Source organism: Wyeomyia smithii, chromosome 3, assembly GCF_029784165.1.
Source record: "Wyeomyia smithii strain HCP4-BCI-WySm-NY-G18 chromosome 3, ASM2978416v1, whole genome shotgun sequence".
In the NCBI taxonomy this organism is placed as follows: Eukaryota; Metazoa; Arthropoda; class Insecta; order Diptera; family Culicidae; genus Wyeomyia; species Wyeomyia smithii.
Genome location: NC_073696.1, coordinates 214,399,643 through 214,422,146, shown reverse-complemented (window position 1 = coordinate 214,422,146; position 22,504 = coordinate 214,399,643). Strand labels below are relative to the sequence as shown.

At 40.0% G+C, this 22,504-nt stretch overlaps 1 protein-coding gene across 3 annotated transcripts in view; it reads right to left on the bottom strand.

Moving 5' to 3' along the window:
- Positions 1-9,592: 9,592 nt before the first annotated feature.
- LOC129726729 (B-cell lymphoma/leukemia 11B) overlaps positions 9,593-22,504 on the bottom strand; it is a 188,616-nt gene continuing 175,704 nt past the window's right edge. For all 3 annotated transcript variants that reach the window (XM_055683769.1, XM_055683770.1, XM_055683768.1), the window contains exon 5: positions 9,593-13,968. In XM_055683769.1, the coding sequence (XP_055539744.1) occupies positions 11,417-13,968 (2,552 nt within the window). In that variant the 3' untranslated portion in view covers positions 9,593-11,416. The remainder of the gene's footprint in view (positions 13,969-22,504) is intronic.

Below are 22,504 nucleotides of genomic sequence, written 5' to 3'. Positions count from 1 at the left end.
AAGTTTACCAGCTAGCATGCAGGAATTTAGTTTTCAGTAAGAAATACATTGACAAAAAAGAGGCTGTCGTAATTCCACGTTAACTACACTCAAAATATTTTTCACGTTATAATTACCGGAAAAGCTATGTGAATATTTTCCACTGTCATTTTCATGTAGATTTTACGTGATTGTCATTTGAGTTCATCATGAACTGGTGAGATTATTTATCCTGTGAATCTTATTCAGTAGACATATGCATTTCATGTAAGTTTCACGTGGAATTTAACTACAGGTAAAGTGAAAAGCATTTGATTGTCTGATAGGTTCTACGTTTAATACAATGTATAATTTTCAATTGAGGTTTCCCAAATTCTTGAGAGACTAGGGATAGTTTTTTAGAAGTTATCCAAATATGTTGCTTGATAAGTTGCACGGGCATGCAAAATTGCCAATTCGTAAGTGAATTAAACGACATACAAAATGGCAAAATTATATTGCGATATTCGCTGGCGATCATTACTCTTAGCTGCAACTGTTTATGTTCAGGAAATTCCTCGCAATTTGAACTGAATCTGTGTGAAATCTCGATGCCGGATTCTTATGGTTTTTCTAAAGCTCACTTATTGGGAAGTCATCGAAGAATTTCTTTCAAGTTCAAAGACTGACTCAGACAACAGCTTCGCCATTTTGATTTCTCTGTATTTTTGCACGAAGAGTTCACCCGATACTACATTATGTTTGACGTTGCCAAGTTGACATAGATGCTACGTGATAAAACATAGTATGTATGTGATTTTCACGTAGGTGTTATGTTTGTCACATAAATCATTCAATATGACAGAAAATGAATAAGTACAGGAAATTTCACGTAACAACCACGTGAAAAATATTTTGAGTGTATTTTGAGAGCAACAGCATCAAAAGGTAAGGTTTTCACGGGATTAGGGGCCGTTCCAAAACCACGTGGTCATATTTTGACCATTCTGACCCCCCCCCCCGTGGTCTTTCAAGGTCTTTTCGCCAACCCCTCCCCCCCTTGCGACTTAAACCACGTGGTCTTTTCATTTGTCAAATGCCAAAAACTCGTTTGAATTTTTTACATTTTCATTATTAAAATTTCAGTAGGTACCTACATTCTATATTTCTAAAATTCAAAAGCTTCATTCTTCACTTCTTGGCAACAATAAGTTATAAGTCAGGAAAAAAGAACACGTGGTCTTTTCGTTAACCCCCTCACCCCCGTGCGTGGTCTTTCGTGGTCTTTTGACAAACCGAAAAAAAAATAATATACATCTTTTTTTATTTGTTCGGTATAGTGTCTTTGGCTGAGATGTACATGATAATCTTGTTACTCAAACTTTGGGAATTGAAGTTCAAACTGAACTTGGGATTTTATTTATTGCCGCAGCATATTTACCATTTCAATGCACACGCGAGCACAAAAATTATTTTAAAGGTGATTTACAAAAACTCACCAGAAATCGTTCGAAATTTTTTATAATCGGCGATTTTAACGCTAAACATCGTTCATGGAATAATTCTCAAAGTAATTCCAATGGCAAAATTTTATTCAATGATTGTTCTTCAGGATACTATTCTATTTTGTCTCCGAATAGTCCTACATGCTTTTCTTCTGTAAGAAACCCTTCAACAATTGATTTGGTGCTAACAGATCAAAGTCATGTATGTAGTGATTTGATCACACATGCTGACTTTGATTCTGATCATCTTCCAATAACTTTTTCTTTATCACATGAATCAGTTTTAAGCCCTATGAGCTCTGTTTTCAATTATAACAAGGCTAATTCGGAAAGATACAAAACTCATATTGAGAGAAATTTCAATAATGAGCTTGATTTGCAAAACGAAGTGAATATTGATTTCGCTTTGGAAGCATTAAAATGTGCAATTGTTGATGCCAGGAATTATTCTGTTCCAAAGGCTCAAGTGAAATTTGATTCACCAATAATTGACGAAAATCTTCAACTTCTAATTCGTTTGAAAAATGTTCGCAGACGTCAATATCAACGTTCTCGTTACCTAGTTTTTAAAACTATTTATAAATATTAACAGAAAGAGATTAAACATAGATATTCTTCTGAGAAATCAAAATTTTGAGACTAAAGTTGAAAAATTGAAACCATATTCAAAACCTTTTTGGAAGTTGTCAAAGATTCTTAAGAAACCTTCAAAGCCTATTCCAGTTTTAAAAGATGGTGAACGTTTTCTTGTATCCAATGAACAAAATGCTCAAAGACTTGCTCAGCAGTTTGAGAGTGTTCATAACTCAAATTTGAATTTGTGAGTCCAATTGAAAATGAAGTCACACGTCAATTTGATTTAATTTCTTCCCAGAATTTTTACCTGCAGAAATAATTGAAACTAACTTGAATGAGATTAAATCAATTATTAAAAATTTCAAAAATATGAAAGCACCTGGTGACGATGGAATCTTTAATATACTAATCAAACATCTCCCTGAGAGCACAATGGAATTTTTAGTGAAAATTTTCAATTGCTGCTTCAAAATTGCATATTTTCCCAAATTATGGAAAAATGCAAAAATTACTCCAAATCTAAAACCGGATAATAACCCAGCTGAAGTTTCAAGTTATCGACCAATCAGTTTGCTTTCTTTAATAAATAAACTATTTGAGAGAAATATTCTTAACAGAATGATGTCACACATCAACGAAAATTCAATTTTTGCAGATGAACAGTTTGGATTTCGCCATGAGCATTCCACCACTCATCAATTGCTCAGAGTTACTAATATGATACGAGCTAACAAATCTGAAGGTTATTCCACTGGAGCTGCTCTTCTAGACATAGAAAAAGCATTCGACAGTGTTTGGCATGAAGGTTTGATTGCGAAATTGCAAACTTTTAATTTTCCAATTTTCCTTATCAAAATTTTTGAGAAATTATCTTACTGATCGAACTCTGCAGGTTGTCTATCAGAATTCAAATCTGATAGATTTCCTGTCAGAGCAGGTGTGCCTCAAGGTTCTGTCTTGGGCCCAGTCCTGTATAACATATTCACTTTAGATCTTCCTGATTTGCCTCCAGGATGCACAAAGTCATTGTTATGCGATGACACAAGCATTTCCGTAAAAGGAAAAAGCCTTCGTGTCATATGAAGTCGATTGCAGAAAAGTTTAGATATTGCCTTTCTCCAAGAAAGGTATAGCAATCACTGAAAAAACCAAAGGTATAAAAGTGCTCCAAAGGGTCGAATCTCGTATATCAATCGACTTAGTTCGACGAGCTGAGCATTTTCTGTATATGTGTGTGTGTGTGTGTGTGTGTATATGTGTGTGTGTGTATGTATGTAACGGGCTCCCAATCTCACTCGATTTTCTCAGAGATGGCTGGACCGATTTTCATGAAACTAATTGCAAATGAAAGGTCTAGTTGCTCCATAAGACTCTTTTGAATTTTATTGTATTCGGATTTTTAGTTTCGAGGTTATGTATCAAAATGTAAAAATCACAAAACTTCATTATCAAAGAAACTACAAAACCGATTTGAACAAAATTGGTTTTAAAAGAACGGGCTTGTTTTTTGATCCATTTTTAAAATAATTTTATATTTTTTGGACATGTAGCTCAAAGGTTATGCAAAGAAACGTGTTTCAAACACTGTTTAAACTCACTCACTTTTCTCAGAGATGGCAGGACCGATTTTTACAATATTAGTGTCATATGGAAGGTCTTGTTGCCCCATAAAACCCTATTGAATTTTATTGTTATTGGACTTTAACTTTGTCCGTTATGTATAATAATGTGAAATCAGGCTATGACAAGAAACATGTTTCTAAGACTGTTTGAACTCACCCACTTTTCTCAGAGATGGATGGACCGATTTTCACAAAATAAGTTGCAATAGAAAGGTCTAGTTGCCTGATAAAACCCTATTGAATTTTTTTATAATCGGACTGTAACTTTGTCTGTTATGTATCAAAATGTAATAGTTATGAAACTCTATTATCTCAGAAACTACACAACCGATTTGAACGAAATAGGTATCAAATGAAAGGGCTGTCTTTAAAACCCCTAAATAACGAATTTTATCATGATTGAACATGTAGTTCGAAAGTTATGAAAAGAAACGTGTTCAGAAAACTTTATCAAATTCACTCGTTTTGCCAAAGATTGCATCACTGATTTCAACAATATTAGTTTTAAATTGAAGGTTTAATTGCTTTGTTGGTACCCATTTAATTTGATTATAACACTGGTTGACAAATCATAAAAATCTGCACATACACACACATACACACACATACACACACATACACACACACATACACACACATACACACATACACATACACACACACATACACACACACACACACACACACACACACACACACACACACACACACACACACACACATACAGAAAATGCTCAGCTCGTCGAACTGAGTCGAGTGATATACGACATCCGGGCCTTTTGAGCACTTTTATACCTTTAGTTTTTGCAGTGATTGCTATACCTTTCTAGGAGAAAGGCAAAAATGTGAAAAACAATTTTAACTTTTTCGTTGCTTAGCATTACCTTAGTTTTGCTTTGTAATTTGGCTGATAACACACTTTTTTGAATATATGCACCACTTATATTGACAAGTGTGCTCACTATACCCTAAAGTTGATGTTGATTTTCAAGTTTAAAAATGAACAGATTTCTCCTTCTCCTTTCAACAACTTTTATTTCATATGGCTAAGGATACAAACAGATTGACACGAAACCCAATCAAATCAGTAGAGTGCTCGACTATTAATTCGGGATTATTAACCCTGGAAAGAGAGTCTGTGTTAATTTGACTCCTCGCTTTCAGCAATGCGTCAGTTTTACTCGTTTTTTTAAAGAAACATTTAAATCTAAATTCTGGTTTTTGTTTTTCATCCATGTGTTAACACCATAATGACTCATTATCGATAATTTGTGAGGAAAAAGTTGAATTTTCTATCACTTTAAAGTCGGTAGTCAATTTAACGGATGATCATCCTAAGCCAATTAATTAAACGATTGAATAAACAGGTACTTGTCTGCAAATAACATTTTATATATTATTCAACAGGATTTGTCTATTTTCGTTAATTCTCAGACTGTACTTGAAAGGAAGTGACCATTCTTTCAAATCGGTGGCCCTTGAATTAAAACAGAATTTAATTTTCAAGCAATACTTATCGCAGCCAAATTTCCACATTTCAATATTTTACTATTCGATGTAAATGCTGGTTACTTCGATCACTTTCCTCTTCCAAATTTTCAAAAATTAACACTCGATATACTTCTCATCCCAATGGTCCTTTCAATATCGAGTTAAGGAGAATTGACTGTTTATCGGTTTCTGTAAGGATAAGATTTGACGCTCTGACCGTCTTTTTGGAAGGAGATAATCTAATCATGCGCTGTATGTATTTTTTAGTTTTACATAGCTAAGTCTGTGTGTGTTTGAAACCTGTACCTCTTTGTAAAGCGTAGAACTTTAGAATAGTTTTCCAGTAAAATGAAAACCATTTTCCGTGAAGTTCTGGCCAGTTAAAATTTGGCCCAATTTAGCTTGTCTCAATCATTCTGTCTACCCCTTGTATACCTGTAGTTGATCCTTCAGTGCCCAATGCTGCCATTTGGCGGGCCTTAGTCGAAGTTCTGAAAAGCAGGGCTAGTAGCGAGTCACTTTTTAGTGACTTTGTCACTATTTTGAGCCTAGTCACTAAAAAGTCACTATTTACGCTAAAAAGTCACTAAAGTCACTATTTTACGACAAAATGGTCACTAAAGTCACTTATTTAGCTTTAAATGTAAAAATAACTATTGTTGTATTGCAACATACTTTTGAAAGCTTGCTTCTCATTTACAGAATATTTGGACAGTTCGGTTTGTAAGGCATTTTTGTTAACTTTTCCATCATAGAAATTTCATGCCAGGCAATGTTTTCAAATTTCTCATCGAAGTGAACAGTGCAAAAGTGGATTCAAAAATTTCGAGCTTATATTGTGCATAGTCGTGTTTAGGTCTCAATTCGTAGGATTTTGCTTTCAATTATCCGAACCTACCGGTGTTTACCAGATACCATTTCAAAATTCCATAATGATAACCCGTTCTACGCATATTTGTCCCATGCTCCAGATCAAACAAACGAGTGTTCAGTGGGACGAATTTGATTAGAAAATGTCGAGTGGGTTAAATATGCGTGGAAAATCATTGAAGGGACAAACAGGCTTAGTATTGTTTTTGCAGATTTTCGGAACGAACAATGCTATTTTTAATATATTTTGAAAAACCCCTCCCCTTTTCGAAGCTGTCACAGGCGGAACGGATTTCCAGATTTTCTGGATAACCGCTTTACAAGTTGGAGATTTTGTAAAATAAAGTTTATTGAGTTGAGATCAGGTGAACTTAACGGTAATTTATTTCTATTCAAAAAGTCCCTCGAATTGTCCCTATACCAACCTTGAGTCAAGTTCGCAGTATGCGCTTATGCACCGTCTTGCTGGAACATATAGTGATTAGCCCTGAAGAATTTTCTAAGACACGGGGTAACGTTTTTTTTCCAAAACTACCGTTTTATAATAAACAGCATTAAATTCGGCGTCTTTGTAAATGAAAATCAGAAGAAGTTTACTCGTTTGCAAATTGCTCCCGAGACCATCACTAAAGCTGTACTCTGCAATCGAGGAACACTCCTTTAGAACTCTGAAATGTTGTCTCTTGCTGCTACCCACATTCGATTGTTTTGTGTAACCAGTCCAAGCCAAATAGTTTCTCATCAGAAACAATGAACCCGCGAACAGCGAGTTGTAAAAGTATCATTTTCACTCTATCGAGCCTCTTTTTCTAAAAGAATCGGTCAAAATATTGTGGACCGATTCAATAGATATACTCAGATGGGTGGGAATTACAAACTGACCGTTATCATTTCGCCGGACACGCTTCTTCATAACAGTCATAATTTTACGACTTGCAGCATCCTTGCAAATCGTGGCCGACAGAATTTTCAACGATCCCCCAAAGAGAATGTTTCCTTGTATTTTTCGATGGTTTAATAAACGAAATCTCGCCTAGCTTCACACGATTTGAGATGTTTGAATATTGTGCAAGGGCAGTCACTGACCAAAAATCGTTTTACTACGATTTTTCGGATTCGTTACATCGCACATCAAGAACTAAATACATCTGACAGACCACCAACACACCAATGCGTATTCGAGAGTGCATACCTTCGTTCACGTACTTTCATTAGCACTCATAACTTGAAAACTTGTATTCGAATATATTGAACAAGGTGTTAATACAACCATTTCAATGTGAAGTTATGATACAGATTTTAGTTAGACTTTTTTTCTACGAGAACAAATCATGGCACATCCTATGTTCTAAAGACATAAATTTCAGATAAAATTTAATTCATTTATGATTCAACAATAAATTTCAAAACCCTCTTTTGTATATTTTTGGTCACTATTTGGTCACTATTTGGTCACTATTTTAATGAAAAAAGTCACTAAAGTCACTATTATTTTGCTCCAAGTTCGCTACTAGCCCTGGAAAAGCTTCAATAAATACTTAAAAGTGTTTATAATGATTCATAGTGATTTTACCGAAGCCCGTGTAAAAAAAAAAAAACTTGGGCACTAGAGGGATAAGCATTTAGAAATACCGTGACTGCGGGTAATTCCGAGCAGCACTAAACTAATTTTCGTGATTTACCATGTGCATAGCATAGCCTGCTCTGATAGTACAGAAATTAGGTATGTTTTAGTGAAGTATACTGTTGAAAAACAGTAAAGATGAGTGCGCGGAAAATGTGCCGCGCGGAATAACCCGCAGTCACAGTAGAATACTACAAGGTTTACAACCCTAGGGTTGTATGAAATGGGACGTGGTACTAAACACTGTAATTACTATAATTAAAAACACAATAAATTCGTTTGTTCAGTGATTTGCGTATTTTAATTCTCAGCCTCCCCTTCATTTTTTTAGAGATAAATTTAATTACCTTCAAAAAAACTTCATTTACTTGTGCCTGTAGTATTTTTTTTCTTGTGCAAACCATATTTAACAATCACAACGAAGTTAATGTTTAATGAATCCTTCATTTTTGTTTTTTGCTTCATAAGTTTGTTTCATTTGCCAATAATTACATTCACTGTATTACGAAAACAACTAATATAAGTATAATATTTTAATTTATATTTTATTTGTAAAGCAAAAAATAAAAAATATCTGACTATGTTGAAATATAAAAAAAGATTCTGAATAGATCTTAGTAAATAGACAAAAATGAACAAGCACTCGCCGGCTCTTACTCTTCTATAAATTAGTATTCATGAGATAAACCACCATCAGTAGCAGCATTGCAGTTTTGATTGCACGCGAATAGAAGTCGTGCCCGCTGCAATGATAGATGAAAAGAAACTAGCGGCCATATACTCAACGGTACTGCTGCTTCTACCAGCATGTTTTCTTTCGTGACATCAGTTTCTATTACGCTAAAACAGCAGGTTTAGAAATTGTTTAAGAAAAGGGGTTGTTTCAAACTTTTCGAAAAACCTTTACCTTCAAGACATCAAATTAATCTAGGTTCATGAAAGCAAATTGACCTATTGGGACGGGGAGACTCCGTAAAATTTGTTTTGATTTTGATACAGAGAATACCACAGGGAATGGTTGGTGTTTATTCATGTCGTCTGTGCTAGGAATGCTCGCATGTGATTGGTTCATTGTTCGCGTAAATTTGTTTTTGACACTTTTTATCGATTTTTACCGCTTTGCAATGAAAAAATATTGATAACTAGCGTATTACAAAATTGTTCAACATTTCATCTATCCAACAACAAATTGGTTGTTGTTATCCATCATGTGGTTATGCTGTTATTATCGTTTGAAATCTGACGAAACATTTGTCGGTTTTATTTTCAATTTTACAGAATGCATACCAGTATAGAAAACAAAGACGTAGTCCCACGTCAAAAAAAAAACTGCTGTCATCTGACCTTAAAAACGCTATCCACACGCTTTACCCCCCATGGTTATGCAACACACGCAGCACTCGCTCAGGTGAGCCAATTACCGTCACTTACCTGAGAAAAGCTCGAGTTTACCACACGCATAAATTGTACCTCTCGCGCAGGTGAGAAGGACTAACGAAAACGGAGAACATCATTAAACGACGAAATCAAGTTGTATACCTTCAGGCTGTCTGATCGAGCTTTTGCCCTAACGGCTGTGTGATGACAAAAGGGGTCCAATTGTTTAACAAGGTAGCGCAGGTTTTTCGATATACCGATATTTGTACACGCGTAAATTTGGTATCTTGTTAATGATTGAACATGCTTGGAGAACTATCATTTTCATTCTAATATGTACTGAAAATATACAATTCAAATATGTACTGAAAATATACAGTTCTCCAAGGAAAATAACGGGAACCAAATTTTATTCAGAAACAAGCATCAGAAAAGGACAGACAACAAAACAACAGGCTGCTGTCAAACTGTGCGAAATGGAAGTCTTGCCGACCCCACGGTTTTCCTTATAAACAGTAATCATCAATGGCGCTGTCATCATCCTCGTTAGGCAAGCAAAAGCAGATATATTTTGTAAACATTTATATTTTTTTATTTATTTCTTTAAGTACGTTTTTATTATCGTTATACAATATAGGTTTTCTTGCATTTTGTCTGATCTTTTTTCCGTTATTTTACTATATTTGCATTAAATACAATAATGGGATTTTTCACTTCGATTAAATATTGTATTCGTTTTTTTTAGTTTTGTGTGTAATAAGTATGCGTTTCAGTGTGTTTGTCTATGTGAGAGTTGTATAATGCCTGTATGTGCATGATTTTCGGTTTCTGCTTTGTTTCCATTTATCGTCTACTCTCAAACGTGTGGCTGTTGTTTTTTTTCTCTTCCTATTATTGTTTCTCGAGTTTTGCCTCACTTCAAATAAATTACTACTTTTTTTTTTTGTTTAAATTTATTACATGATTTTTCCCACCGGTTTTATACTTAGGTTCAATTTGTACATTTACATAAATTCATAATGTTTAATAGGAATCTTCGTGTGATTTTTCTCTTGTTTTTTTCTCTACTGTCGTCTCTAAAGTTAAAATTAACCGTATCGTGACTACAGTTTGTTTTTTTGAAAATGCTGCTTTGTCTTTCACCGTTAGTGTTGCAGGAAAGTTTTTCGGAATGTTGAGCAATCAGAACGAAAGAATTAAACCGATTGTTGCTTGGAAAATTTTTGCATTTTAGCGACTTCTAAAATTAGATAAACAGTTTGGTGTTTCCTTTTTTTCATCTTATTTTATAGACATTCCTCCTTACAATGCCGAAACAGGGGGAGTGCCTATAGAATGCAGCCGATTATTAACCAATAAGAGATCCAATAAATATAATCGAATAAAGATTACGCTAGAAAACATAGAGAAAATAGTTCAGTCTTAACGTAGAATCTAGCAGATATAAAGAAAAACTATTCGCCAGCGGTTGGATTTTTACTGCAATATGTTACAAATGACTTGGGAGGGTCACCATTATTTACATACAACAGGAGAAACATAACCTCAAAAAATCGAAAAAACGGTCAAAAGACGACGCTAAACAACAGAAAAGAAGTTCTAATAAGAGATGAAACCGAACAGATGAAACGCATGGGGTGAAAAAGATTTGTCACATATTTCAATTAGCCTAAACAGTTATCTTACAACAAATTAGGAGACGAAGCGAAAGGTACTTCAAAGAGTTATAAAATAGTATCAACAAAAACTTACTAGATCGCCTTCAGTTGCTAACAGTGCCGAATGATGGGGGGGCGCGAGCGTCATTCGAATGTGACATTTTCGCCCAGTGTGATGTGCTTTACTGACTTTTTGCATAAAAACTCTAAACTTTTATTTATATTTTATTTTTTCTTTCTTAAAACAAAAAGGGGAGAGAATGTACATGTCGCTACCGATATCTCGGGTGTCTTTCTGTCGCGGAAGTGTGCAGGAGTAATAATTTATCATTTTCTTTAACTAAATTAAATGCCTTTCTTGTCCTTACCGTGCTAGTATTTACAGAATCGAGAAATAAAAAATCTGTTTTGTGCTAATAATTGTGTTTCTCGCTTTAAACTTTGGTATTAATGCCTCTGATTTCTTCGTAAAACGTTAAATGTATTCCTCTTTTTTCGCAGCCGAAGTTTATTCTCCTTTGCTTTTGATGTTTCGACGGATTGCGTCGTCAAAAACAAAAGATTATAATCTTCGGCCTAAATGTCGTTCGAATGGAAAAACGAACCAAACTTAGAAGATCGTTTCCTACCAAAGAGGAGGGAAAGGGATCTCGTACCTTCAGTCCGATTTTCCTAGTAGATCCGGGACATCATTCGATTCGGGGGCAGTTCGTAACCACTCCAGGGAGGGTAAAGTCATGCCGTTGCCGCTTCCTCTTTGACAATGGGGTTGCTCGGATGACTGCTGCTGCCATTCGAGGGAGTACCGGTACGTTCCTGGTGCTCCGCTAGTGAGACGATTGGCGGGACGGGTAGTGGTGGCAGCAGTAGACCGGAAGGAAGTTGTGGTGGCTGAGATGGGGACACCGGAAGTAGCGATATTTCTCGCGGAGGTTGTAGTGTTGATTGCTGCATTTGTTGCTGCAGATGTTCACGATGTTGATGCTGCTGTGCGGCGGCGGCAGCCGCAGCGGCTTGTTGCTGTTGAGCTGCAGCTGCTGCTGCCATCTGTTGCGCTGCTAGTTGCTGCTGAGCAGCAATCTGCTGCTGGTGATGCAGCTGCTGTTGATGTTGGAGGTGTTGCAGTTCGCGTTGTTGCTGTTGCTGCTGCAGCTTACCTTGGTTTACGACGCACTTCCGCATGTGTTTCTCCAGCGTCGAGGGAACACTGAAGGGCATTTCACAGAATCGACACCGGTAGACGTCTTTGCCGAGCCGGCCGTGGGTTTTCATGTGCCTTGTCAGCTTGGAACTCTGCGCACACGCGTAGGAACATAGTTCACATTTGTAAGGCTTCTCACCGGTGTGACTGCGCCGGTGGACGGTCAGATTGGAGCAGTTCTTGAACACTTTGCCGCAGAATTCGCAGGTATCATTGCGAAGCTTGTTTTCCTTCTTCATCATCGGTTGGAGAAGACCGCCCGGGCCTCGATCACGACCCGGTTTCAGATTCTCGAAGAGGGAATCGTTCCGGTGCAAGCCGGACATGTTCCACCAACTTTCGCTGCCTTCCAGCTTCATGCGTTTGGATGCTTCGAAAGGGTTCTCGAATGGATTGAATAGAGGAACTTGTGGAAGTTGGGTGTTGTGATGCTGCAGCATGTTCTTCGCTAGTTCCTCTTTGATACGTAGCGCGGACGGAAGTCCGTTCAACTTTTCCGCCAGTCCAGGGATGGCCATGGCGCTGTTGTTGTTATCTCGATCTTTACTTGTCAGCTGCAGCTTCAACGCGTTTCCCGACTCCTGTAGGGCTTGTTTGTAGGCCTCAGAGTACTGGGCAATGTTGGACAGTCCGAATTTGTCCATCAACTCACCGACCAGCGACGATGGCATGTGCATCTGGCCGTCCTTCTTGGCGTGGCTTTGAGTACTACTCATGCTCAAATCTTCCGCCTCTTCCCCGAGCATCTCGTCCTGATCATCATCATTGTCCTCACCGTCGATATCTTCCGCATCCATCAGCTCGTTATCGGAGTCTTCCTCCATGTCAGAATCCATCGATTCTGGCCCGCTAATGCCATCTTCGTTCGGGTGGCCATGCTTTTTCATGTGCTGTTGCAGTTTATGTTCGTCCATACAGGAAAAATCGCAGTTGGTACACTTGAACGGGAGTTCTTCGGTATGTGTTCGCCGATGCACCAACAGGTTGCTGTGGAAGCGAAACTTTTTACCACAAAATTCGCACGAATGGAATGCGTCGTTGCTTTGGCTCTGCTTGTTCGGAGGAGTCGACGCCGACCGGGGCGTGTTGGTGATTGTTCCTGACTCCAGCCCCAGTTCGGTGTGCTTTTCCGGTGGCGTTAGACTTTGAGGTCGAGAGTTGTTGGTCAACGGTGTCGGTGGTAGCTGGGAAGGGGATGGACTGGCAAAGGAAGGGGAGTGTTGCTTGCGGGGACTAGGAGAGTTGGAGGTGTTGGGATTAGTCCCGGGACTGGTGGTACCCGCGAGTTGCCGCAAGCGCTGTGAGTAAAAATCCATGTGGGGTTCAAGTACGAGTCCGGCAGGGGTTGTGCCGGGTAGGGAGATGCTCCCCGATGACGGTGGACGCTCCGTTACCGGATTGCCGGAACTAAACTGTTGGTTGTGGGATTTTAGCTGGTTCGCCGCAGCGACTGCAGCTGCTGCAAGATTGAGACCATGGTTGCGAAACTGCTCGGACATGAGGTGTTCCATGCGAAAGTCATGGTGACCGCGGCCAAAGAGCGGGCTGTGTGGGTGCAGATTTTGTGGCATCCGAAGTAAACCAAATGGGTTCGGGTGCATTTCCGGCGGTGGGAGAAGTGGATGATGCCGTAAACCGGGCGGTGGAAGACTCTGGGAATCACGAGGGGGCTGCTGTTGTTGTTGTTGCTGCTGCTGCTGTTGTTGCTGTGGAAGTTGCAACTGATTCTGCAGTAGATTGAGTCCACTTCCCCGTGAGCGTGAGCTTGTGCTCGTGTTATTGCTAGAACAGTTTGAACTACTGCTAAGATTATTCATAGAGGTTGATTTTCCACTCTGAGCCAACGATTCTGGTTCGTTTACTGCCGAAGCGTTGCCGTTATCTGCTTCTTCCGCCTGGTTGCACTCGTCCGTATCCGCGTGTTTGCTTTCGATCCGGTCCCGTTCCTCTTTCCGCACTTCCGGTTCATCGTCCACCAATGAAACCTCGTAGATCATCACCCGGTGGGCATGCTGGACATGTTGCACCAGTAGCCACGCCGAATGGTATTTGGTTTTGCACGTACTACAGACATAGTTGCTAGGTTCTGTGAAAAAAGAGACGGAAAAAGAAAACGGAAAAAATATTTCAAAAATTGCATCAAACACATTCGGCATGCTCATCAAAGCATGCGGGGGAATCGTACAGCTAGATAGAGATAAATATTTATTTTTAGAGGGACAAACGTGCAAAAATGCAACTGCGATTTTAGCGGCGTGCCGTATGTGCGTCGCATATGCTTGTGTGTACTGCACAACAGTACATTCCGGTTATTTTTCCCCCTTTGGTCAAATGCAATCGATCGGTCGATCAAAGGAGGCCGGGCGGAAGCCCGATGCCAACCATCCGAATGATATTTACATAATTTCGCAATGTCCTGTTTATATCCGACCCGGTTGCTCCCGGTTGGTGCGCACTTTGAAAATATTTTCATAGCCTCCTATAATCGAGCTATTTTCGATGAGTTTTTAATTCTCTTTGATGGGATTTAATTGAAATATTTTTCTACCCAAACGAGAGGCAGTTTTTGGGGTAATAATAATTTGAACTACCGTTTCTATCTTATGTGGATGGTGCTTTCCGCAAAGCTGTGCCAAGTTTGTCGGAAATGAAAGGAATCCAAAAGAAAAAAAAAACGATACCCATTACATAGGCCCATAATCCACACGTGGTCTTCATTCGGGGTGGCCATATTTTTATCGACCAGCCCGCTTACCGTTTGCGGTTCCGGACAAAATGAGCCACACATGTAGCAGGAGCCAGCAGAGAAAAAAAAGAAGCCCGTAGTAAACGACCCCGGGAAGAAATAGTGATATACGTATTTGAATACAAATGAGGACATCTCTTTGGTTCGGCCCTATTGGCGAGTGCAGCCGCTCGCCACTAATGGCGGTGCCGCCGGTGTGGCAGGAACTGGAAGTAACAGTAGCAACAGCTTTTCCATTTGCCCGTGCACACAGGAACCGAAGGTCCATCTCCTTCCGACTCCGACCAACGGCTCCTTTGCGGAGGAGCAGCATTGGTTGTAGAGGGCGGGGGGAATATAAATGTCCGCATATTTATGTGATAGTACGGGTTCGGCTGCGTTACGGCAGATGGTGTCCTTTTTCCTATATGGACCCCACTAGAAAGAAAAGTGCGTGGTTTGCTGCCGTTCTTTTGTTTATCATTTTTATAATACTTGTGACATCGTCGTCGAAAGGAAAAGGAGGCCCACTTAACTTTGTAGCGTATATGCAAACTCGGTCTGGTGTTCGTTTATTAAAAAGTGGAAATTTTCGATAGAGTGGTGGCAGTGGCGTGACCAATTGCCCGGATGCTACAGATTGTTCAAGAGCGTCCAGTTTGTCCGTCACCACAAGCACGAACGAGGGGTTAAAGATGATCAATGATTGTAATCACTTTCGATGTGTTTATATATGGAAAAGATTGTCGTTTTTTTAAAGCCAGTATAGGCTACTTATCAATAGAAAGAAGGCAGGGTGCAAAAGTATAAAAAAAGAACATTTATTTTATTGTCCTGACAAGGCCAATAAAAGCCACGGCCGGCGGATGGAAGTGAGCGGATAGACAAAGTTTTGGTTGAGTACGGATGAATTTCATTCCGAGCACGTCTTACGCAGGATTGGAACATGTGGTGAATAGATTATGGTTCGGTAAGGGGCGGGGGCCGGCTGTTTTTTTTATTTTCCTCTATGCACTATCGGAAGGGACAGTGGTTGCCACTGTTGGTTTTAATTTGGCGGTGAAAAATTGAAAATTTTCACTTAATTTTTCACGGTAAAGCGATAATGATCCGTGCGACGATAATACGGACACACCTCGGAATCGGATTTGGTTCCCCTTCGAATATCTTAATTTAATTACAGTCTGTACGCAGGAGACGGTGAAGCAGAATTTGCGAGAGAACGCCTTTAATCGGTACGCGCAGCAACGCGTTGGCGTCACGCGGCGTTGCTCTCGCTAGGCACCGCAAGTGCGAACGCATGAAATATGCGACAATTAATCATCGCACTTCATGTTCTCCACCAACTACGGACAACGCGTCGGAGAAACGATTGTCTCCAAGGCGTGTTTTCAGTCAGTGTCCGTCCGACAGAGCATCGACGGTCCTCCGTCCGTGGGTTTCGAAGTCCAAAACGTAAATTGTAAACACAGCCTTCTAACCTCTAATTACGGAGCTCCAGAGCGTGGCTGGCTCGTTGACTACAGTGTAAAGCTCACTCCGCATTGTCCGGTGCATTTGAGAGACTTACAAACCACACAATGACTAGCCCCTCGGATGTCGGGTGACAGTTCAGAACCGATCGGCAATTTACTGCGGGCATTGTTCTCGCCCCCTCGCAATTCGGTTTTCGCAACAACATACGATAGCGAGAAAAAGTAAAGTTCTTCCAGCTGTCATCGGCGACAGCAGTGGACCATCCCATCCGAGAGATGACGGTACGATGATGTTTCAATATCGACGTGATCTTTCGCCCTTCTGCCGTAGCAGGGAGTGGCCAAACCCGTCGATTGCAAAGATTACTTGCCTTGCACACAGGAATCCCCACACCGTACCACAACTAAGGCGCATCGATCGCTGCGGCAGGCCAAGAATATAGAAAGCACGCGGAGATTAATGAGAAACGAGCAATATTGTTATTATGCAAGTGAATTCTCTGCCTGGGCGCCCACGCGCGCTGCACTCGCGCCTTGGCCAAGATCGTGCACACCTCCATTCATCAAAAATGCATTTTAAATTCATTTCTATATTGTTTACCTTCTCGCGGGCAGGCAAAAAGATAACTCAGTCTCCTTCGCTGAGGTATGAAAAAATGTCACCCTAACGAGATTGGGACCGCGCCGTAAGTTCAGCGTTGGTGACCTCGACATTTTTTTCCCCAGTTATGAGCAGATCAATAAAAACGATAACGAATAAAAAAACTCGTCTCCCGAAGTTAAAAAGGTCAAACGATGTGAGCATGTGCTACGCATCCTGCCTTTGTTTACCCTTTCGCGATGATCTCCGTGTGGCATGTGCTACTTGATCTAAGGGTTACCTTTATGTAAATTAGGTCCACCTAGGGAAAGTGTTTCTGGATCGTGTTGGGCACGAGGCCATCATTTAACGGCCAAACTGGTTTTACATAAACGAACAGAAAAAAAACGAAAGCAGCAGATAGAAACCGAAAAAGTGAACGCAAAATAAAACATTCAACTCATTTTTTTTCATCCGAAGGACAATTCTTTGAAATCAATGGATCGCGATGCTCTCAGCAAGAGCGATCGAAAACGATAAATCAAACCAATCGAAACGCGCGTGATAACAATCTGATGATGATCCTTTTTTTCCTTTTTTTTTCTCGAGCAAAAAGGATGCTGCTGCTGACTCCTTGCCTATTGTTATCGGTTGGCCAAGCGCTGGTTGCACCGGCCAGAGGAACAAGTAGGTGAGAGTAAAATTTATAACCTGGCTGAAGGGCTTTCGGTCAGTTTGCACCCGGGGCGGAACCTTCCCCTATGGGCCCAGCCAGCGTTCGATTGTTTGTTGTTTGAATCTTTCTCTATATATTTATGATTTGTCATTCTGTGTTTGTCAGTCAGCAACGAGCGTGGGAATAGGATTGTGTTTTCGATAAATGTGATTTGTGTTTGGGTTACCGATTAACGGTAAAGGTAATACGAAAATGACACACAAGAAGTAGGTTAGAACTTTGTTGAGGTGTAGGATATGTCGCTCAGTTCCAAACGATGGAAGATAAGACTACATATACAACATATAACATTTTAGCTTTTTAGTAGTGTTATTTATTCAGCTCTAATTAAACAACTATTGATTATGTAATCAAATTTACACACTTTAAAATAATCAATCGACAAAGATGTTCTAGCCCACCCCTGTGCGTCTGAACTCCAAGAGGAGCGGCACAAATAGCGTTTGATTGACATCCATCGGCTGAATAAGAAACACTTTCTTCCGGAAAGCTACCCCTGAGATGGCACCTAAGGCCAGTTACTTATTGTCTTCGAAATTTTCGAATTGTTACAGAAACCAAAAGAAATGGATCAACGACTGGATTTTTGGCAATGACCTTTAGCATGAGAACATGGAGTATACTGACCAGGCTGCAAATTTTCGGTACTGCAAACAAAAATTTCAAAAAGTGCATATTCACTGTCTCATATTGAAACGACCTTCAGTGTCAGCGGTGTCAATTTTCGATGAAAGTCCGGTCATTGAAAGAAACGAGATGTCTGATTTGATATCGAAATTTTTTGATTTGAGTCAAATCATTGCATGAATTCGATGAACTATATAAGCATCTACATTCTCAACTGCATAAACATCGCTAAAGCAACACAGAGTGTGCGAAATTACAGAAATGCTGCTATCACTGTCAATTGATTGGAGCTGAAAGTCTCTTTCATTCTTCGCTCGTTTGTTGAAAGTTGAAATTCAATGATTTCAATTTCAACTGGAAATCCTTTTATGACAGTGAAAGCTTGCACCGCTGATACTGACTCTTGGCTGCCGCAACTACAGGGTGTTTAATAAGTTTGAATGCATTTTTAGAATGTGCTTGCTAAGAAATTAACATACAAGATATTCTTCTTTGAGTCAATTTTTATGAAGGCAATGTTTATTAAAAAGTTTTAAGAGAAATTTGCTGGGAGCACCTTTGTGCTGTGTGACACGAGCTTGGAACGCTTCTCAAAACGGCACACACCATCGGCATATCGTCCCAGATCTTGGAAATGAGCTTCTTAAATTGGCCAATGGTGCTGCTTGATGTTCACTCTGCTTGGCCAGCTACAATCTCATCGAAAAAAGTAGACAAATTCTCCCGACACCACTCTTGGACAATATTCGCCGTATGGGCCCGTCCTGTTAAGAGACGTGTTGATCCTTCTCGTAGAGGCCTCGAAGAACCTCGGTCTTAGGCCTTTGCCATGCTGACCGCCAACGCGGGAAATAATCGGGCCAGAGCCTTGCCGTAGGTTAATGAACAGCTCTACTTACGGCTGTTCATTAACCTACGGCAAGGCTCTCGCCCGATCGCTTGCGTTGGCGTTCAGCATGGCAAAGGCCTTATAGTATGCGGCGTTGATTTTGGGTGGGGAGGTTCCCAAGCTTGGATACGGCCCGCCAAGCCATCGCCGACGCGGCATGTTTATGTGGGACGGAGGGATGATGCTGGCCAACGTCGGAGCCCACAGTTGATCGTTTGGACATTGCACAATGGTCCAGAAACCAAATTTAGGGGGAAATTTGGGTCTAGAGCTCTATAGCAATGTTTCAGAGAAAAACTTTCTTCTACAAAGTTGTTACATATGATAATGCGCTTATTGAAAAATTATCAAAAATTAGGGTGACCAAAATTTTCGAAGAAATCAACTATCTAACTTTTTTATCTTTGAAGATAGAAGAAAAACTTGTTCTACAATGTCATAGCTCCAATAATTTTAAGTAACTTTGTAAAAAAAAGTTTTTTTTATCTTTGAAAACAACCGATTTATATTGAAAAAACACATTTTGCGCTCTTACTTCTTTATTTCAAGTTTCACCTTTAAACTGCCTTTGAACGACTTTTAAAGCTTTTTAAGAGAAGCAATTTGCAATTCTGATATCGTCAATATCTCTATTCTACTCAAAGTTATTGATGTTTTTCATCAAAAAACATGAATTTTTCATTTGTATGTCATTCATTTTGGGGCAAACATAAAAAATATCTTTTGGTCTCATTTTGAAGGGCATACTTGACTCTATAAATGGAGGAACTTTTATAGATATTTTATTTTTTAAATTTGAGTAAATTCAATTTAACAACAAGACGAAAATTTCAATAATTTTATACATCATGCATATAAAAGCACCCAGATTTATGTTTTGGTATTTTTTCTTTTAACTAGACGTGATTACCTTTAATTTGATCCAAAAAGATCGAAAATCGATCAACTGGTTCAAAAGTTATGAATTTTTTAAAATAAAATACATCGAATATAGCCGTTTTTATGGTCACCCTATGTCGGAGCTGGTCCCCTTAACAACCCAACGAAGCAATACGGGTTTAATTATTTTCAACATAGATGCATCCCTGCGATTTTGAGCACAATTGAAGCACTTTGCGTGACCAACTTCGAATATCTCTGTTCTACTTTGAGTAGAACGTCAATATCTCTGTTCTACTTTGAGTAGAACAGAGATATTGACGATATCGGAATTGCAAATTGCTTCTCTCAAAAAGCTTTAAAAGTTGTTCAAAGGCAGTTTAAGGGTGAAATTTGAAATAAAGAAGTTAGAGCGAGAAATGTGTTTTTCCAATATAAATCGGTTGTTTTCAAAGATAAAAAAAAACTTTTTTTTACAAAGTTACTTAAAATTATTGGAGCTATAACATTGTAGAACAAGTTTTTCTTCTATCTTCAAAGATAAAAAAGTAAGATAGTTGAATGCTTCGAAAATTTTGGTCACCCTAATTTTTGATAATTTTTCAATAAGCGCATTATCATGTAACAACTTTGTAGAAGAAAGTTTTTCTCTAAAACATTGCTATAGAGCTCTAGACCCAAATTTCCCCCTAAATTTGGTTTCTGGACCATTGTGCATTGTGCGTCTGTTGCAAAACAAGGAGCTTCTCACCAGAAAACATGAACTCCTGACCTGCTTGTAGCGCAAGTGTCATTCTGGCTCTGTCCAGTCTCTTCATCGTTACCCCGTGAATCTGGCATTTTTTTGTGCGGCTTATATCCCAGGTCCTTAGTCATGATGGTGTGGGCAGTGCCGATCGACACATCCTGTTCAGTAGCGGTCGTCCGGATCGAGCGGTACATTTCTCGTTGAACTCGCTATCTCACCGTCTTGATACCCACTGGCGTCCAATACGAATACACAGAATGCACATAGTGCGCAGAGATCTTGGGACTGAGCGAAGGCCGTTGGCATTCGAAACAAAAACCTCACTCGGGTTCCTGCATAGCGCGGAAAACGAACAAATAACCGTAGCTAGATTTAGAACACGGGAGAGAAACCTTACGATGGTCTAGTGCAATACGCCGACCAACGTTGTCGATTTGCAGGTGAAGATTATTTTTGTAGTCAGCTGTACAGCGTGGGGTGGGAAGCTACCAAAAGGTGACATCCAAATCCACATAGGCGACATCAACGCAAAGATTGGCTCCGTGGACCTTGAGAATCATGGGCACCACGGTGGAGCTGTTTGTAGAGTTCTGTGGCTCTTCTCCCATCGACCAGCAGATAAGGTCACTTGAGTCTCTAGAGATAGCTCAACACATTTGCAACAGCCGAAAGTGGAAAAGGAGCCTTTTTGATGTCCGTAACAAGTGAAGTGCCGACATTGCCTCCGACCATCACCTCGTCATCGCGCTTGTCCAACGCCATGAGAAGGAAATCAAATGTCGTCGACCGGTGGAAGAACCCAGAGGTAAATAGGGCTAACGTCGAACAACTTGAACTCGATCCTTGGAACTACACACCAATGGAACAGTTGAAGAACAGTGGACCAGCAACAAGAACGGGAGAAAGGATTGGATGTTGGCGGAAACCTAGAGGATTTTCGACGAACGGAGAATGGTGAAAACCGGAATTGAAAGGGCGCGTACAGTCAGTCCCACAACCAACGATACGCCGAGCTGGAAAAGGAGGGAGAAAGAGCCGCTTCAGTGATGCCAGAACTAATGTTAGAATGCTTTTGGTGGCATTCTGGTCCATGCAGGTCAGCTCAAGCGTTGGACCGAGCACTTCGACCAACTCTTTCTTGTCCCGAATGGCGATGACCAATATAAAATGCAATGAGCGGCACCCAGATTCCGTCGTATTAACCACGTTAACTCTAAGGCATCATCACTGGTTGAAATCAAAGCGGCAATTAAAAGCGCGAAATCCCTCAAGTCGCCAGAAGTTAATTGCATTTCTGCTAATATGCTGGAAGTTGAGCACAAATTGTGCATAGGCCTTAAGAAAGGAGACCTTACAGAATATCGTTACTGGCGTGGAGTAACGTTGCTCTGTATAACGCTCGAAATGCTCTACAGGTGATCCAGAAAAGAAGACCTTACGGAATGTGGCAACTGGCGTGACATTACGTTATTCTGTATAACGCTCAAAATATTCTGCAAAGTAATCCTTAACAGTGATCCAGAAGAACATCGACGCTACATTCCGACGGCAACAAGCTGGATTCCGTGCAGGACGATCAACGATTCGTATAATACTGGAGCAAGTCAACGAATTCCAGAACTCACCTGTGCCTGTATTCGTTGATTTCGGAAAAGCGTTAGACCGTCCCAAACAAGAAAACATCTGGGCTGCACTTAGCCGAAGAGGAGCCCCAGATGAGATAGTCCATCTAATCGAAGCACAGTACGAGGCATTCTCGAGTAAATTTTTGCAGGATGGTGTCTTGTCGGACCCTATTTGGGTCATTGCTGGAATGATGAGCTGGCTGGATTTATTGTTAAAAGCCGCCCGGTCCTACACAGCTCTACTCAGTCGTAAGCGGTTTTAAAATCGATGAATGGGTGGTGCGTGGAGACTTGGTCATAGCAACTATTTTGGAGGATCTGCCGTAGCGTAAAGATTT